We start from the raw sequence: 13,935 nt of genomic DNA, 5'->3' as shown, positions 1-13,935 counted from the left end.
TAATACACTCTGTGGGGGAGAGATGGCATGTACTGGGGGGAAATACTAACTCTGAATAAAACACGGTTCCACGGTAAGCAGAATTATTTTAAATTATACACACACACACCCAAGTAGGCATGCCAGTTAGTGTATATAGGCCTAACAGAGACGATGAGCTGATGATTTTACAGTCAATCCTCACTTGTGGAACCAATTAGTGCCAGTAAAAACAGTGATTATTCCCTGCATTTTCTACAGTTTTGTGATCATTCCATGACTGGAAAAAAGGTAAGACATCCATCCATCCTACCCAAGAGTTACAGGGATATCTGCAACAGTTCTCTAGACATATCCGTTTCAGAGATTACTATGTTAGTCAAATAATTTAAAAAATATTAATGTGTCTCTTATTTGCAGGCAAGAGAAAAAATGAATAATTTGATTAAATAATGAATAATGTTACAGAGCTGGCTGAACAGTGGGATATACAGGAGGCCCTTGACTTGCGACACGATTGGTTCCGGAGGAAGCGTCACAAGTTGGGGGTGTCGTAACTTGAACCCGCATTTACAGTAGGCACTATGGGTACGTCTAGACTACATGCCTCTGACGACAGAAGCATGTAGATTAGGCTACCGGGCATAGTAAAATGAAGCGGCGATTTAAATAATCGCCGCTTCATTTAAATTTACATGGCTGCCGCGCTGAGCCGACAAACAGCTGATCAGCTGTTTGTCGGCTCAGTGCGATAGTCTGGACGCTCCCCTGCCGACATCAAAGGTATTTGTCATCCGAGGCATACCTGGGTGGTCGACAAATACCTTTGATGTCGGCAGGGGAGCGTCCAGACTATCGCGCTGAGCCGACAAACAGTTGATGAGCTGTTTGTCGGCTCAGCGCGGCAGCCATGTAAATTTAAATGAAGCGGCGATTATTTAAATCGCCGCTTCATTTTACTATGTCCGGTAGCCTAATCTACATGCCTCTGTCGCCAGAGGCATGTAGTCTAGACGTACCCTGTGTGCTGTCGTAAATGCGGGCCAAGGACAAAAGTTGGGGGTTTCCAGCCCCTTCCATACTTACAAAAATGGCTGTAAGCGGGGGGATCAGAACTTGGGGCGGTCACAATTCGGGGATCTCCTGTAATAATTTTACAACTGGTGGAAAAAATTCAATAAAATTATTTATAAATACTACCATTACCTGTCTTGTTGTGACAGTAAACGTACATGTGGCCTTCTCCCTCCCTGCTGTTCCTGGGAGAGGTGAGGGGAAGGTTTGGGCCATGCGTCCTCTTTCCTCCCCACTACTCCAGAGATACTAGGGCACATGCGCACTCTTCCCATCCCGGGGGTAGAGGGGAAGGAAGAGGAGGAGGGGGACATGCTCGCTGCTCCTCCTCCCCTCGGTGGGGGCGGGGCCTCAGCAGAGGGGGTGGGGCTGTAGGTGAGTGGGGGCCTGCCTCCCCCTAGAAACTTCTCAAGTCTTCTCAAATGTTCTCTGTGACAGATGGTGTGATGGATACCTTTTCTTTCATAATATTATATAGATTGTATAACTAGCACTAAAAAATTGCAAGGTATCAGTTAATCAAAGCATACCACAGATATTCACTGTAGCTTCTGCGAGTATTAGATAATCTTTCAAACTATTTACCAAAGTATTCACAATTCCCTTTTTAAATGTAAGGGAAATAATAATAAATACTGAGCAAATAAAGTTAATTTGAATCCAGATCATTTCAGTTAAAAAAAACCAAACCACACAGTGTGGGCCCCTCTAGTTTGTACCAACTCTTTTCTCAATAGTCTTGCTAATATTCATATCCAAGAAGAAAGGTCATCAACAAGCAAGATTTCTCTGGTAGTTACCAATGTTGCCAGGAGTAGGAGCTTTGCAAAAACTGAAAGTTCTAGTAAAGGTGAAGGAAATAATTTTTAGAATTGAGAAAAGTGCCAGAGCATCAACAGAGTATAAGTGGAACAAGACAGAACAGAAAAACGTACAACTGGAACAGAAACATGATATATCAAATCCAAATTTGCCCAATGGTGTGGTGCGCTGGACCCACTCTTCTTGTTTGGGACTGCCACTATCCATTGGCAAGGAAGACTAGCTATTTGAGAGGAATGAAATGCACATAAACTTCCAGGGCAAGTTACTCATGATACTGAGTGCCCAACTAGAGATGGCTCAAAAAGGATCTGATTTTCAGGAAGTGCTGAACGCCCACACTCTGAATACCACTCCTCTTCAAAGTATATCCCATTGGGCATCAATACAATGAAATATCTAAAATCATTAGTATTTTTTGAAAAGAGAGGGTTACTTACTCTCTGCAGTAACTGACGTTCTTCGAGATGAGTGTCCCTGTGGGTGCGCCAACTTAGGTGTTTTGGCACTGCAGCACGCGTGGTTGGAAGATTTTACTAGCAGTGGTTTTGACAGCTAGCTCGCACATGCACAGAAGCACTACATGTGCTAGACGGCTAATGCTCATGCGTGAGATACAGTCACCTCAGTTCCTTCTCTGTCCCGGAAAAGTATGGAAATGATACCGAAGCAGAGGGGAGGACCCACAGGGACACCCATCTTGAAGAACATCAGTTACAGCAGAGGTTGAGTAACCCTCTCTTCTTCAAGTAGTGTCCCTATGGGTGCTCCACATTAGGTGACTACAAGCAGTTTATCCATTGGAGGTGGGAGCTTCGGCTGGTGTCCTTTTGGACGTGATATAGATTGTATGTCCGAACGCAGTTTCTGAGGACATGTAGGAGTCCAGAGCACAGTGAGCCGCAAATGTATGAGTAGAGGACCAGAAGTCTGATTTGCATATATCAAACAGGGAGATACCCTGTAGATAGGCTGTGGACGCTGCCATGGCCTTGGTCCAATGTGCCCAGGATACCCAAGTGAGCTCCCCAGCTCTGTTGCCATGTGTCTGCGGTAATGGTGAACGATGGGGCTTGCCTGTGGAAGGGAACCCCAGTGCATATGTTTTGTGCTTCTGACCACCATGGGAGGAAGCGTTTGACCATGTTTGGAAGTGAGACCAACTTGTGTAGGCTGTTTACCCGAGGTCTGTATACTGTGCTTAGCCAGTGTTGTAGAGGCCTCATGTAATCTGGCATACAGGACAACCACTGTCGCTGATACCATATGGCCTAGTAGCTGGAGGCACACCCTGGTAGGAAGTTGTGGAGCCGTGTTGTAAAGCTGTACTAGTTGTAGTATTGCGAGGAACCTCTGATGGGGTAAGGATGTGATAGCCCGGATGCAATCAAGTTGAGCTCCTATAAACTCTAGTACGTAGGTTGGTTGGAGCTGGCATTTGGATAGGATGATTTGGAGGCCAAGTGAACGGAACAACGACATGATGGTCGTAACTGAGTTCTGAGTTTCCTGGAACTTGCCCCTTATAAGGCAGTAGTCCAGATATGGATAAATTAACACTCCCTGTCTTCGCAGGTGGGCTGCCACAACTGCCAAGACCTTGGAAAAGACCCTCAGCGCCATGGATAGGCTGAAAGGTAATACTGTATACTGGAAATGTACTCCTGTTGTGAATCTTAGCTACTTCCTATGCGCAGCGTGTATGGGCATATGGAAGTATGCATCTTGGAGGTCGAGAGTCGCCAGCCAGTCGTCTTTGTTGAAGGATGGTGTGATGGTGGAGAGGGTAGGCATCTTGAAGTGTTGGTACAGGACATATCTGTTGAGAGGTCTGAGATCGAGAATGGGCATCCAGACCCCTGACTTCTTCTCTGTGAGAAAATATTGGAAATAGAAGCCAGTGTTTTGATATTGTTGTGGAACTCTTTCCACTGCATTGATATGGAACAAGTGGTCAATCTCTTGACATAGAATAGTTTCATGAGATGGGATTCTGAAGAGGTTTTGGTTAGGTTTTGGGAGTAGATAGGAAGGGCATGCAGTACCGAACTTTATCACGTCCAGAACCCATTTGTCTGTAGTTATGAGGCACCACTGATGGTAAAATGGTGCTAATCTGGTTGGATAATAGGGCGATAGGAGGCTCGGGTGAGGGAAGACGAATCTGACGGCACTCGACCATACCTTCAAAATGTTTGCCTAGACTTAGAGGACTGAGATGGAGTGGGTTGATTGGCTGGCTGCCACCTTCTCCCTTGACGTTGGCGCTTTCTAGGGTCATATTGTCTTTGAGAATGACCAAAGAGGGAAGGTCTGTATCTCTGAACATAAGGTTTATTTTGTTTGCATTTTGGTGCAGGAGCCTGGATGCTCAGTGTTTTAAGTGTGGCCCTGGAGTCTTTCAGGGAATGTAAAGAAGCATCTGTACCATCAGCGAAGAGCTTCGGGCCCTTGAACGAAAGGTCTTCCACCTTCGCCTGGACCTCCTTTGGGAAACCAGAGAGGAGGCGCTAGGAGGCTCTTCTCATCACCACAGAGATGGCGGGGTCTCATGAAGCTGTGTCAGCTGAGTCCAAAGCAGCTTGGAGGGCTGTTCTGGCTATAAGGAGACCCTCGTTGATGTTAGCTCTCATTTGTTCTATTTTTTCCTCTGTGAGGAATTGAATAAAATCTGTGATTTGCTCAAATACGTGATGCGCATCATCACACACACTACCAGCATCGCAGTGTAATTAGTGATACGTAGCTGTAGGGAGGCAGAGAAGTATGACCATCTGCCCGTTATGTCTAGATGTTTCCACTCCTTATCAGGAGAGGTGGATTTGGCAATGTTTTGCTTGCTCCTGATTCACTGCCTCAATTACTATGGAGTTAGGGGAGGGATGTGAGAATAAAAATTCAGCACGCTAAGGAGCGACTTAATATTTCCTATCCTCCTTCTTACCCACTGGGTGAATGCTGGCAGTTGTTTGCCAAAGTTGCTTGGCTGGGTCCATGAGGGTGGGGTCCATGGGGAGAGCGAGTCTCGTGGAAGGAGAGGTATGGAGGATGCTCGGAAGTTTATGTTGGGTCTCTGGCAGCGTGGTTAACGAGACCTCATGGACCTCAGCTTCCTCTCTTGAAAAGGTCTTGGAAAGCCTTGAAATCATCCCCGGATAGGGCTTGCGGAGGCATGAGTGTCCCCCTGGGAAGGGAGGAGATATCTGTGTAAGTGGATGAGAAGAAGTAGTGGATTCGTCACTTAGTGGCTGATCAAAGTCTGTCTGGTCCCTTGAGGCATCAATGGACACAGTGGATGTAGGCCTGCAGTGAAGCGGAGCAACATGGTGACGCAGTTGCTACTGAGTGAGCCCTGTAAGGTGCTCAGGGATCCCAAGTAGGGCCATGTGAGGGGCATTGGCATGGGTGGTGGTAGCCAATGAGCAGGTTGCCAGTGTGGTAAGGGCAGTCGTGAGCAAGGGAATTTGCACCTCGGCATAGAGTGTCTGGAAGGAGTTGAGGTCATGATGGAAGCCTGATACTCCTCACCAGATAACAGAGACATGGAAGTGCCAGGCAGAGACATGGAAAACTCCTCGAAATGTGAGGAGGAATCAGTGCCAAACAAGGGTGTCATGGACACTAAAGAGATCATAGAATCATCTGTGGACGTATAAGGGCAAAAAGAAGGTACAGGTGGTAAAGAATATTGTGCAGGTGTATGCTTTGGCTTCATGAGCAGAGGAGATGGCACAGGTGCTGGGGACGGTAACAGTGCTGTGGTGCCTACGCTGCCTTTATGTACAGCACTGCTTGGTGCCAGTAGAAACAACTATGCTGTTGTAGCCCTGTGCAGTTCAGTCATGACAGGCTTGGGCTTATCAGCATATTTAGGCATATTGGTCAGGTCCTTAAACATTCAGAACGCTGTGGGTGAACACTGCCCTGGTAAGTGCTTGTCCAGAGCCCCAGCGGGGAACCGAGCTGGCTTAGGATTAAGGGATCCTGACGGGGATTCCCTGTTTGCTGCTGTAGGTGCTCTCTTCTGTTTGGAAGAGATAGAGCTCGCAGTGGGCACTGCCTTATCCTACTTCACCACTGGTGACAGTAATAGCAGGGATATAGGGTGACCAGGGTCCGACGCTGGTCTGAGGGAATGTTTGAGGGAGATCAGGTTGAGCTGAAAACCCTCAGCTCTCCTGGCTCTGGCTGCCAAATTTTCACTGATGGCAGAAAACTGCACTGTAATTGTCCAGACAATGTATGCGCTGAGTGTGCTAGTCTAGCAGCATGACTGACAGCCCGTGAGGAGAAAACAGCGTTTAAAACAGAGCCCCCATTTGGGAGAACACTGTGAAAAAGATTAAGAACTTTTTTTTTAAATCTATGGAAAAAAAAATCTCAGCCTTATGTGAGGAGGCTGGAGCTGAAGCTGAGTGAAAAGTAACTCCTCAGCACAGGAGTGAGTAGTCCCCTGAGGGGAAGCACAGGGCGCAGAGCCCACGCCTGTCTCTGTGTCTGAGGGAGACACTTGGTCTTCTTTTCTGAAGGATAGTAAAAATATAATAAAAATAAAATAAAAAGGCTAACTAAGTAAAGGAAAAGATTAGCTGAGTCTCTGAGGAGAAATCTGCAGAGTGCACCGCAGGTTCCAATTGATGATGCCGGCAGCAGAGAAGGAACTGAGGTGAGCGTATTTCACATAGGCACATTAGCCGCCTAGCGTGTGTAGTGCTTCTGCACATGTGCAAGCTAGCTGTCAAAGCCACTGCTAGTAAAATCTTCCAGCCAGCCAGGCGTGCTGCGGTGCCAAAACACCTAAGGTGGAGCACCCACAGGGACACTCCTCAAAGGAGAATCATGACCTCTAGATCTAGTAGCGAAACCACGGGAAAGAAGCAAAGTGCTCCTGAAAAGCAACAGTTACAAGGAAAATGCTACAAAATACTTACTTAGAGATATTTGATGTCTCAGGGCTTGTCTACACTACCACTGAAGTTGATGTAACATATAACACTCAAGGATGTGAAAAAGTCATCCCCCAAGTGATACAAGTTACATCAATCTAAGCGCCATCAATACCAGCACTAAATCGGTGGGAGAGCAAATAGCTTCTGCCTCTTGTTAAGTTAAAGTCATTATGCCTACAGGAGAGCATTCTCCTATCGCCACAGCACATTTTCTCCAGGCACACTGCAGCAGCACAACTGAACAGGTGCCAGTGTGCCAAAGTAGAAACGTACTGCAGACTGGCCCTCAGAGAGAAAGGGGGAGGAGAAAATAATAAATGAGTAGCACTAATTGCTTGTCTGGATGTAATTAATAGTGCTTTAGAGAAAAACCTCATTAATATGCACTTATTGCAGATTACAGAGTAAATAAAAAATTAAGAATTCTGTAACAAAATGTACTGACATCTATTTTCATAAAAGTTTAGTTCTTCCCATAAAAATATAGAAATGGATTGCACAGCACCTCACTACAGCAGTGTGCTAAGAACCAGGTCTGAGATGGCTATAGATTGCTTTTTTAGAATGATCCGGTTTTTGTACTATAAGCAGAAATATTAACACTTCTCTGTTAGCATATAAATTAAAAATATATAATTGCTAAGCATCATCATCACATTTTACATTTTCAAAGCACCATGTAAACATTACCAGTTAATTATATTAACATTAAAAAGGATAGCTGATTACAAATGTACAGAGTTACCTTTCTAGAGCACTTCTCACTAAGGAATTTTAGGCTCTATCTACAAATGGCTTTCCACCAATTTCTGAAATGCAGCCAGGACTGAGGTGGACCACCAAAGAATATTAGAAAAAACCAACAAATGGTATGGTAGCAGGGGGTGGAGGGAAGGGGGACAAGGTCCCTGCACATACCGGCTCCTGCCTGCCCTCTCACCCACCTATACTGCTGCCTTTGTATCAGAGGCAACTGCACAGGAGGACAGGCAGATCCATTGTAGTGCTGCTTCTGATAAAGAGGCAGTAGCGTGGGTGGGTCTGTGTGCAACTGTGCACATTAATCAATGAGCCCAGAAATATTTTAACACAGAAAGTGAAGAAAAAATAATATATTAGAAACTGAAGGGCCTGTAAAAATAGTCACAATGTATTTACCCAAATTAAATCTTAGGACAAATTTCTTTTCTCTTGCAAAAGGTCCTATGTATTCTTTCATGATGGGTTGTGAATAGTTACTAGTGATTTTGGTTCTCCTCTAGGGATGGCTCAAAAAGGACCTGATTTTCAGAAATGTCCTATGTCTTGTAACATAGCTTACCATACATTGTATATGATATACGCATATTCTCTCTATATATGGAATTGCGACTGGCTAAGGATGTGAAGGATAACAAGAAAGGTTTCTACAGGCATGTTAACAAGAAGAAGGTGATCAGAGAGTGTGTGTGGCCCCTAATGGATGAAGGAGGTAACCTAGTGACAGATGATGTGGGGAAAGCTGAAGTACTCAATGCTTTCTTTGCCTCTGTATTCACGGACAAGGTCGGCTCCTGGACTTCTGCGCCAAGTGACGCAAGATGGGATGAAGATGGACAGCCCGTAGTGCGTAAAAAACAGGTTAGGAACTATTTAGAAAAGCTAAATGTACATAAATCCATGGGTCCGGACTTAGTGCATCCGAGGGTACTGAAGGAGTTGGCAAATGTCATTGTGGAGCCTTTGGCTATTATCTTTGAAAAGTCGTGGAGATCGGGAGAAATCCCAGATGACTGGAAAAAGGCAAATGTAGTGCCCATCTTCAAAAAAGGGAAGAAGGATGATCCAGGGAAGTATAGGCCGGTCAGTCTTACGTCGGTTCCTGGAAAAAATCATGGAAGGGATCCTTAAGGAATCCATATTGAGGCACTTGGATGAGAGGAAAGTGATTAGGAATAGTCAGCATGGATTCACAAAGGGCAAATCGTGCCTGACCAATCTGATTAGCTTCTATGATGAGGTAATTGGCTCTGTGGATGTGGGAAAGTCAGTGGATGTGATATACCTTGACTTTAGAAAGGCTTTTGATACGGTCTCCCACAATATTCTTGCCAGCAAGTTAAGGGATTGTGGATTGGATAAATGGACGGTAAGATGGATAGAAAGATGGCTAGAAGGCCGGGCCCAGCGGGTAGCGATCAATGGCTCGATGTTAGGATGGCGGACGGTTTCTAGCGGAGTGCCCCAAGGTTCGGTACTAGGACTGGTTTTGTTCAATATCTTTATTAATGATCTGGATGAGGGGATGGATTGCACCCTCAGCAAGTTAGCGGATGACACTAAGCTGGGGGGAGAGGTAGATACGCTTAAGGGCAGAGATAGGGTACAGAATGACTTAGACAAATTGGAGGATTGGGCCACAAGAAATCTGATGAGGTTCAACAAGGACAAGTGTAGAGTCCTGCACTTGGGACGGAAGAATCCCAAGCATAGTTGCAAGCTGGGGACCAACTGGTTAAGTAGTAGTTCTGCAGAGAAGGACCTGGGGGTTACAGTGGATGAGAAGCTAGATATGAGTCAACAGTGTGCCCTTGTAGCCAAGAAGGCTAATGGCATATTAGGTTGCATTAAGAGGAGTGTTGCCAGCAGATCCAGAGAGGTCATCATTCCCCTTTATTCGGCTTTGGTGAGGCCGCATCTGGAGTAGTGTGTCCAGTTCTGGGCCCCCCACTACAAAAAGGATGTGAACGCACTGGAGAGGGTCCAGCGGAGGGCAACCAAAATGATTAGGGGACTGGAGCATATGACTTATGAGGAGAGGCTGAGGGACTTGGGTCTGTTTAGTCTGCAGAAGCAAAGAGTGAGGGGGGATTTGATAGCAGCCTTCAACTTCCTGAAGCGAGGTTCCAAAGAGGATGGAGAGAGGCTGTTCTCAGTAGTGACAGATGGCAGAACAAGGAGCAATGGTCTCAAGTTGTGGTGGGAGAGGTCCAGGTTGGATATTAGGAAAAACTATTTCACTAGGAGGGTGGTGTAGCACTAGAATGGGTTACCTAGGGAAGTAGTGGAGTCTCCATTCCTAGAGGTGTTTAAGTCTCGGCTTGACAAAGCCCTGGCCGGGTTGATTTAGTTGGAATTGGTCCTGCCTAGAGCAGGGGGCTGGACTTGATGACCTTCTGAGGTCTCTTCCAGTTCTATGATTCTATGATATTTTAGAGACATCCAACTGTTTGTGAATCCATCTGTTCAAGAACTCCTCCTAAATGGTAACAACTAGGACCAACAAATTTGGTATGTAGCTTCCTCTTATCCTAACTTAAAGCAAGGTCAGGTCTTGATTGTGGCAGGAAAACAGGAAGTGCCTGGAATTGGATTGTTTTCCATAACATGGAAAAGGAGGGGGTTGATCAAAGGGATATGATACTGCACAGTCACCACTGGGGGGGGGGGGGGGAGCAAGTGCGAGGGACAGCTATATTGCAGAGTGACCACTGGGGGCAGTCACACCAGGAAAGGACTGGCCATCTGGGGACCGGGCTCACCATCTTGCCAGACACTGGCCCAGGTAAGTGGCCCTTTCTACCCCAAACCCCTCTGCCCTGGACCTCTGCCCCAGTACCAGCCTGAAGAGTGGTGGGGAAAGCCCTACCACTGCACACTCCCCCCATCCCCCAAGAGCAGGGCAGCACTGTCCCACCCCTCTGCAGAACCCAAAGGCATTCCCCACCTAGTACCAATGGGCTGCCTAGTGTGGCTGCACCAGCAGGCCAGCACAGACTAGGGCCTGGGGAGCACTACCAGGAGGTCTCTGCACCACCACCCCTTTCCCCTCTCCCATGCCAGACCCAGGCAATACCGAGTAAGTCAATTAGTATGTAATATTCAAGGCCTCATGTACTCAGTGACAGACTTAATCATCCTGCAGCAAGATTTCTGTACGTTGTAGCACTCCTGTACAGAGCACAGAAGATTCTGTGGTATTTTGAGAAAAAATGTAATCACTGTGGTTCTTATTTAATTGAATATGAACATTAATAATACAATAAATAGTGTTCTTTGTATTCTTTAACCCTATATTAATTTCTGTTATGCTGCCTCAATATTTTTAATATTCAATGTACCACACAATAATGGACTACAGAATACCTATGACATGCCAGAGGAAGCAGAGGTTTTGGCAGATGGGTGGAAGAGAGTTGGGGCTCCTGGGAAAGTGTGGGTAGGTCTACACTTGCAACCTATTTCGGAATAGGGCTGCAAATGTAGGCATTCGGAATTGCAAATCAAGCCCGGGATTTAAATATCCCGCGCTTGATTTGCATCTTCCCGGCTGGGTGCCTTTTAAAAAAATAAAAAAAATAAAAAAAATGTACAAGCCCGGAATAACTGCCCACGTCTACACGCGGCAGTGAAATGGGCATTTGAAATAAAGCCCTATTTCGAGCTACCTGTTATTCCTCCTGCAATGAGGTTTAAGAGGTAGTTCGAAATAGGGCTTTATTTCGAACGCCAGTTTCGCTGCCACGTGTAGACGCAGGCAGTTATTCCAGGCTTGTAAAATTTAAAAAAAAATGGTGCCCAGCCTGGAAGATGCAAATCAAGCACAGGATATTTAAATCCTGGGCTTGATTTGCAATTCCGAATGCCTACATTTGCAGCCCTATTCCAAAATAGGCTGCAAGTGTAGACATACCCTGTGACAGGCCATTTGAGTATGCCGACAAACACACCAACTAAATCGTTAAAATTTTTTGAAATAGTTGATATTGACTATGATAATGAGGCCATTATATTTCTAACTTAACATCTTCCCGAGAGGGATGGTGCTGTTCACACCCCCTATGTTGCTGAATGACTTCAAGCTCAGATAGGAAATACTACATCAGCTACTTACAATCTTTTATGGGTTTTCTTTTTGAACAAAAGGACAAAACCATTGGTTTTTAATGGAAGCGAGAATTCAGAGTTCAGATCACAATACAGACTAATTTTTTTGTGTCAAAGTACTAAGAACTATAGCTTACCCTCTCCACTTGTCCTTGTTTATGCTTTAATTTATACACTTTCAGCTTTGGAAGAAAAGTCTCAATGTAGTTCTTGTCTTCCATCCCTTGAAGCAGTACTCCATGAAATGCCAGCCTGCAGGTGTTTGCATGAATATCAGTATCCAGCTTAGAGCCAATCACGAGGCACAATTTAGGACAAGTGACAGGTTTTTCAAACTCCAGCAAAGCCCATTGTTGCCTCGGAAGCTGTCCTTCTCCTGATTGGTCATTTTCCTTGTTCTCCTCTGAAGAGTTTGAGCCCTTGGATAAGTATTCCTCTTGATAAAGATACTCCTTTTCAAAATCAAAAGCAGTCTCCCGAGGTTCTTTGCTGAAGTCAGCAGGGGCTGGGCTGAAGAACATCACTCTTCCCATGACTGTTTCATGACCAACTGTGATGTGAAACTTGGCCTTGGTCTGAAGAGCACCACGGAAATACTGAATTTTCTTCAAGGAGATGACAGCAGCATGTATGGTTTGGAGAGATTCTGGAGTACAGATGAGACCTCGTTCTAACAGCTTGGGATCAAATTGGGTCACACAGACACCTACTCTGTCACCCTGCATAGCGTATGTTACAGGAGTATGGAACATCTGCATAGATTTGACTTTCTTTGTCACCTATGTAGGAAGAAACAAAATAAGAAAAATAACTGTATTTATATTTACCGGAATGAAACAAATGCCAAAGCATGGTGTAAGCAAGCCCTGACACACAGTCACATCTTTGAGAAGAGACAAAAATTAAAAAAATTGTAAGCAATCAGATTTAAAAAAATCCCTGCTGAAAAATGTATCTAAATGAACTCTGACAGGAGTCTCCCAAAGTGTTTTATTCAATGTCCAGACCCTTCTTAAAGTGTGAGTCAACTTTGCTGATACACTTACCACAAATTTGCAAACCAATAAATATTTGGTTATGCATAAAACATGGAATAAATGATTTTTCATCTATTCATCATAAAAAGTGGTATCCTGACATATCATTAAGATGGGTAATATCCATTTATGTAACTACATAATCTTATTTTCCTTACCCTATTCTCCCCTTACCCACCTAATGCTTGCTTCCTCACACTCATTTATTATTGCTAGATATCTGGGGACAGGGGCCCTCACTTACTATGTCTTTGCATAATCAAACACAATGAGGTCTTAGAAGTTGCCACCACAATACAAACAATAAAAGCACAGTGCCAAACATATTGTCTAATTTATCTAATAATACATATTCATCTATACATTCATGCATTACAATATACAAAATCACAAGCCAGTTTGAAATAAAAATATACATTCAGCTGGACTAACTGCAAAGCAATTCAAATGAGTCACATGTATAGTTTTAAATATTAACATTTAATCTAACACACACATGGACTGTTCTTGAACCCTGTGCAGCTAAAGCAATTTGCATTAGTATCTTATATTAACATGTATGCATGTCTGCTTTAATAAAGACTCATCATTCTTCATAGCCTGGATGCAGTATTATTACATCCATTTGATAGTTGGAGAAACTGAAGCAGAGACAGGTTATTTGTTTTGCCTAAAGTGATGACAGACCAACAACAGAGTTCAAAATGGAAAACAAGTGACTGTGGATCTTATCAGAATTTGGAAAACCGGTCACTTGTTCTGACTCTATTCCATACATGAAGCACTACCCAATACTTTCTCTCTAATGTCCTCAAATCCCCATACTTGATTACAGTATGTTTCATTTTTATACTTTTTTTTATTTCAGATGGTATAGAAAGCTACTGGGGTTGAGGCAGCTTCAGTGAAAGTGTTCATGAAATTATAAGGAGTTCCTGATTCTAGGGATTGGTAGTTGGGAGAACACCAAAACAAAGACAAATGGATTTCAAGAAGGCAGACTTTAGCAAAACTCAGGGAACTAATATGTTAGATCTCATGGGAAACAAGTCCAAGGGGAAAAACAGTTAAAGGAGTTGGCAAATTTTTCAAAGAAATATTATTACGGGCACAAGAGCAAACTATCCCACTGCATAGCAAAGATAGAAAGTATGGCCAGAGACCAGCCTGGCTCAGCCAGATGATCATCGATCTAAAAATCGAAGGAG

At 44.4% G+C, this 13,935-nt stretch overlaps 1 protein-coding gene across 5 annotated transcripts in view; it reads right to left on the bottom strand.

Moving 5' to 3' along the window:
• Positions 1–13,935, bottom strand: part of EEFSEC (eukaryotic elongation factor, selenocysteine-tRNA specific) — a 210,391-nt gene that overhangs the window by 75,615 nt on the left and 120,841 nt on the right. For all 5 annotated transcript variants that reach the window (XM_075938809.1, XM_075938811.1, XM_075938810.1 and 2 more), the window contains one exon: positions 11,828–12,469. In XM_075938809.1, the coding sequence (XP_075794924.1) occupies positions 11,828–12,469 (642 nt within the window). The remainder of the gene's footprint in view (positions 1–11,827; positions 12,470–13,935) is intronic.

This window comes from Pelodiscus sinensis, chromosome 11, assembly GCF_049634645.1.
Source record: "Pelodiscus sinensis isolate JC-2024 chromosome 11, ASM4963464v1, whole genome shotgun sequence".
Taxonomy (NCBI): domain Eukaryota; kingdom Metazoa; phylum Chordata; order Testudines; family Trionychidae; genus Pelodiscus; species Pelodiscus sinensis.
This window is presented reverse-complemented; position numbering and strand designations above follow the sequence as displayed.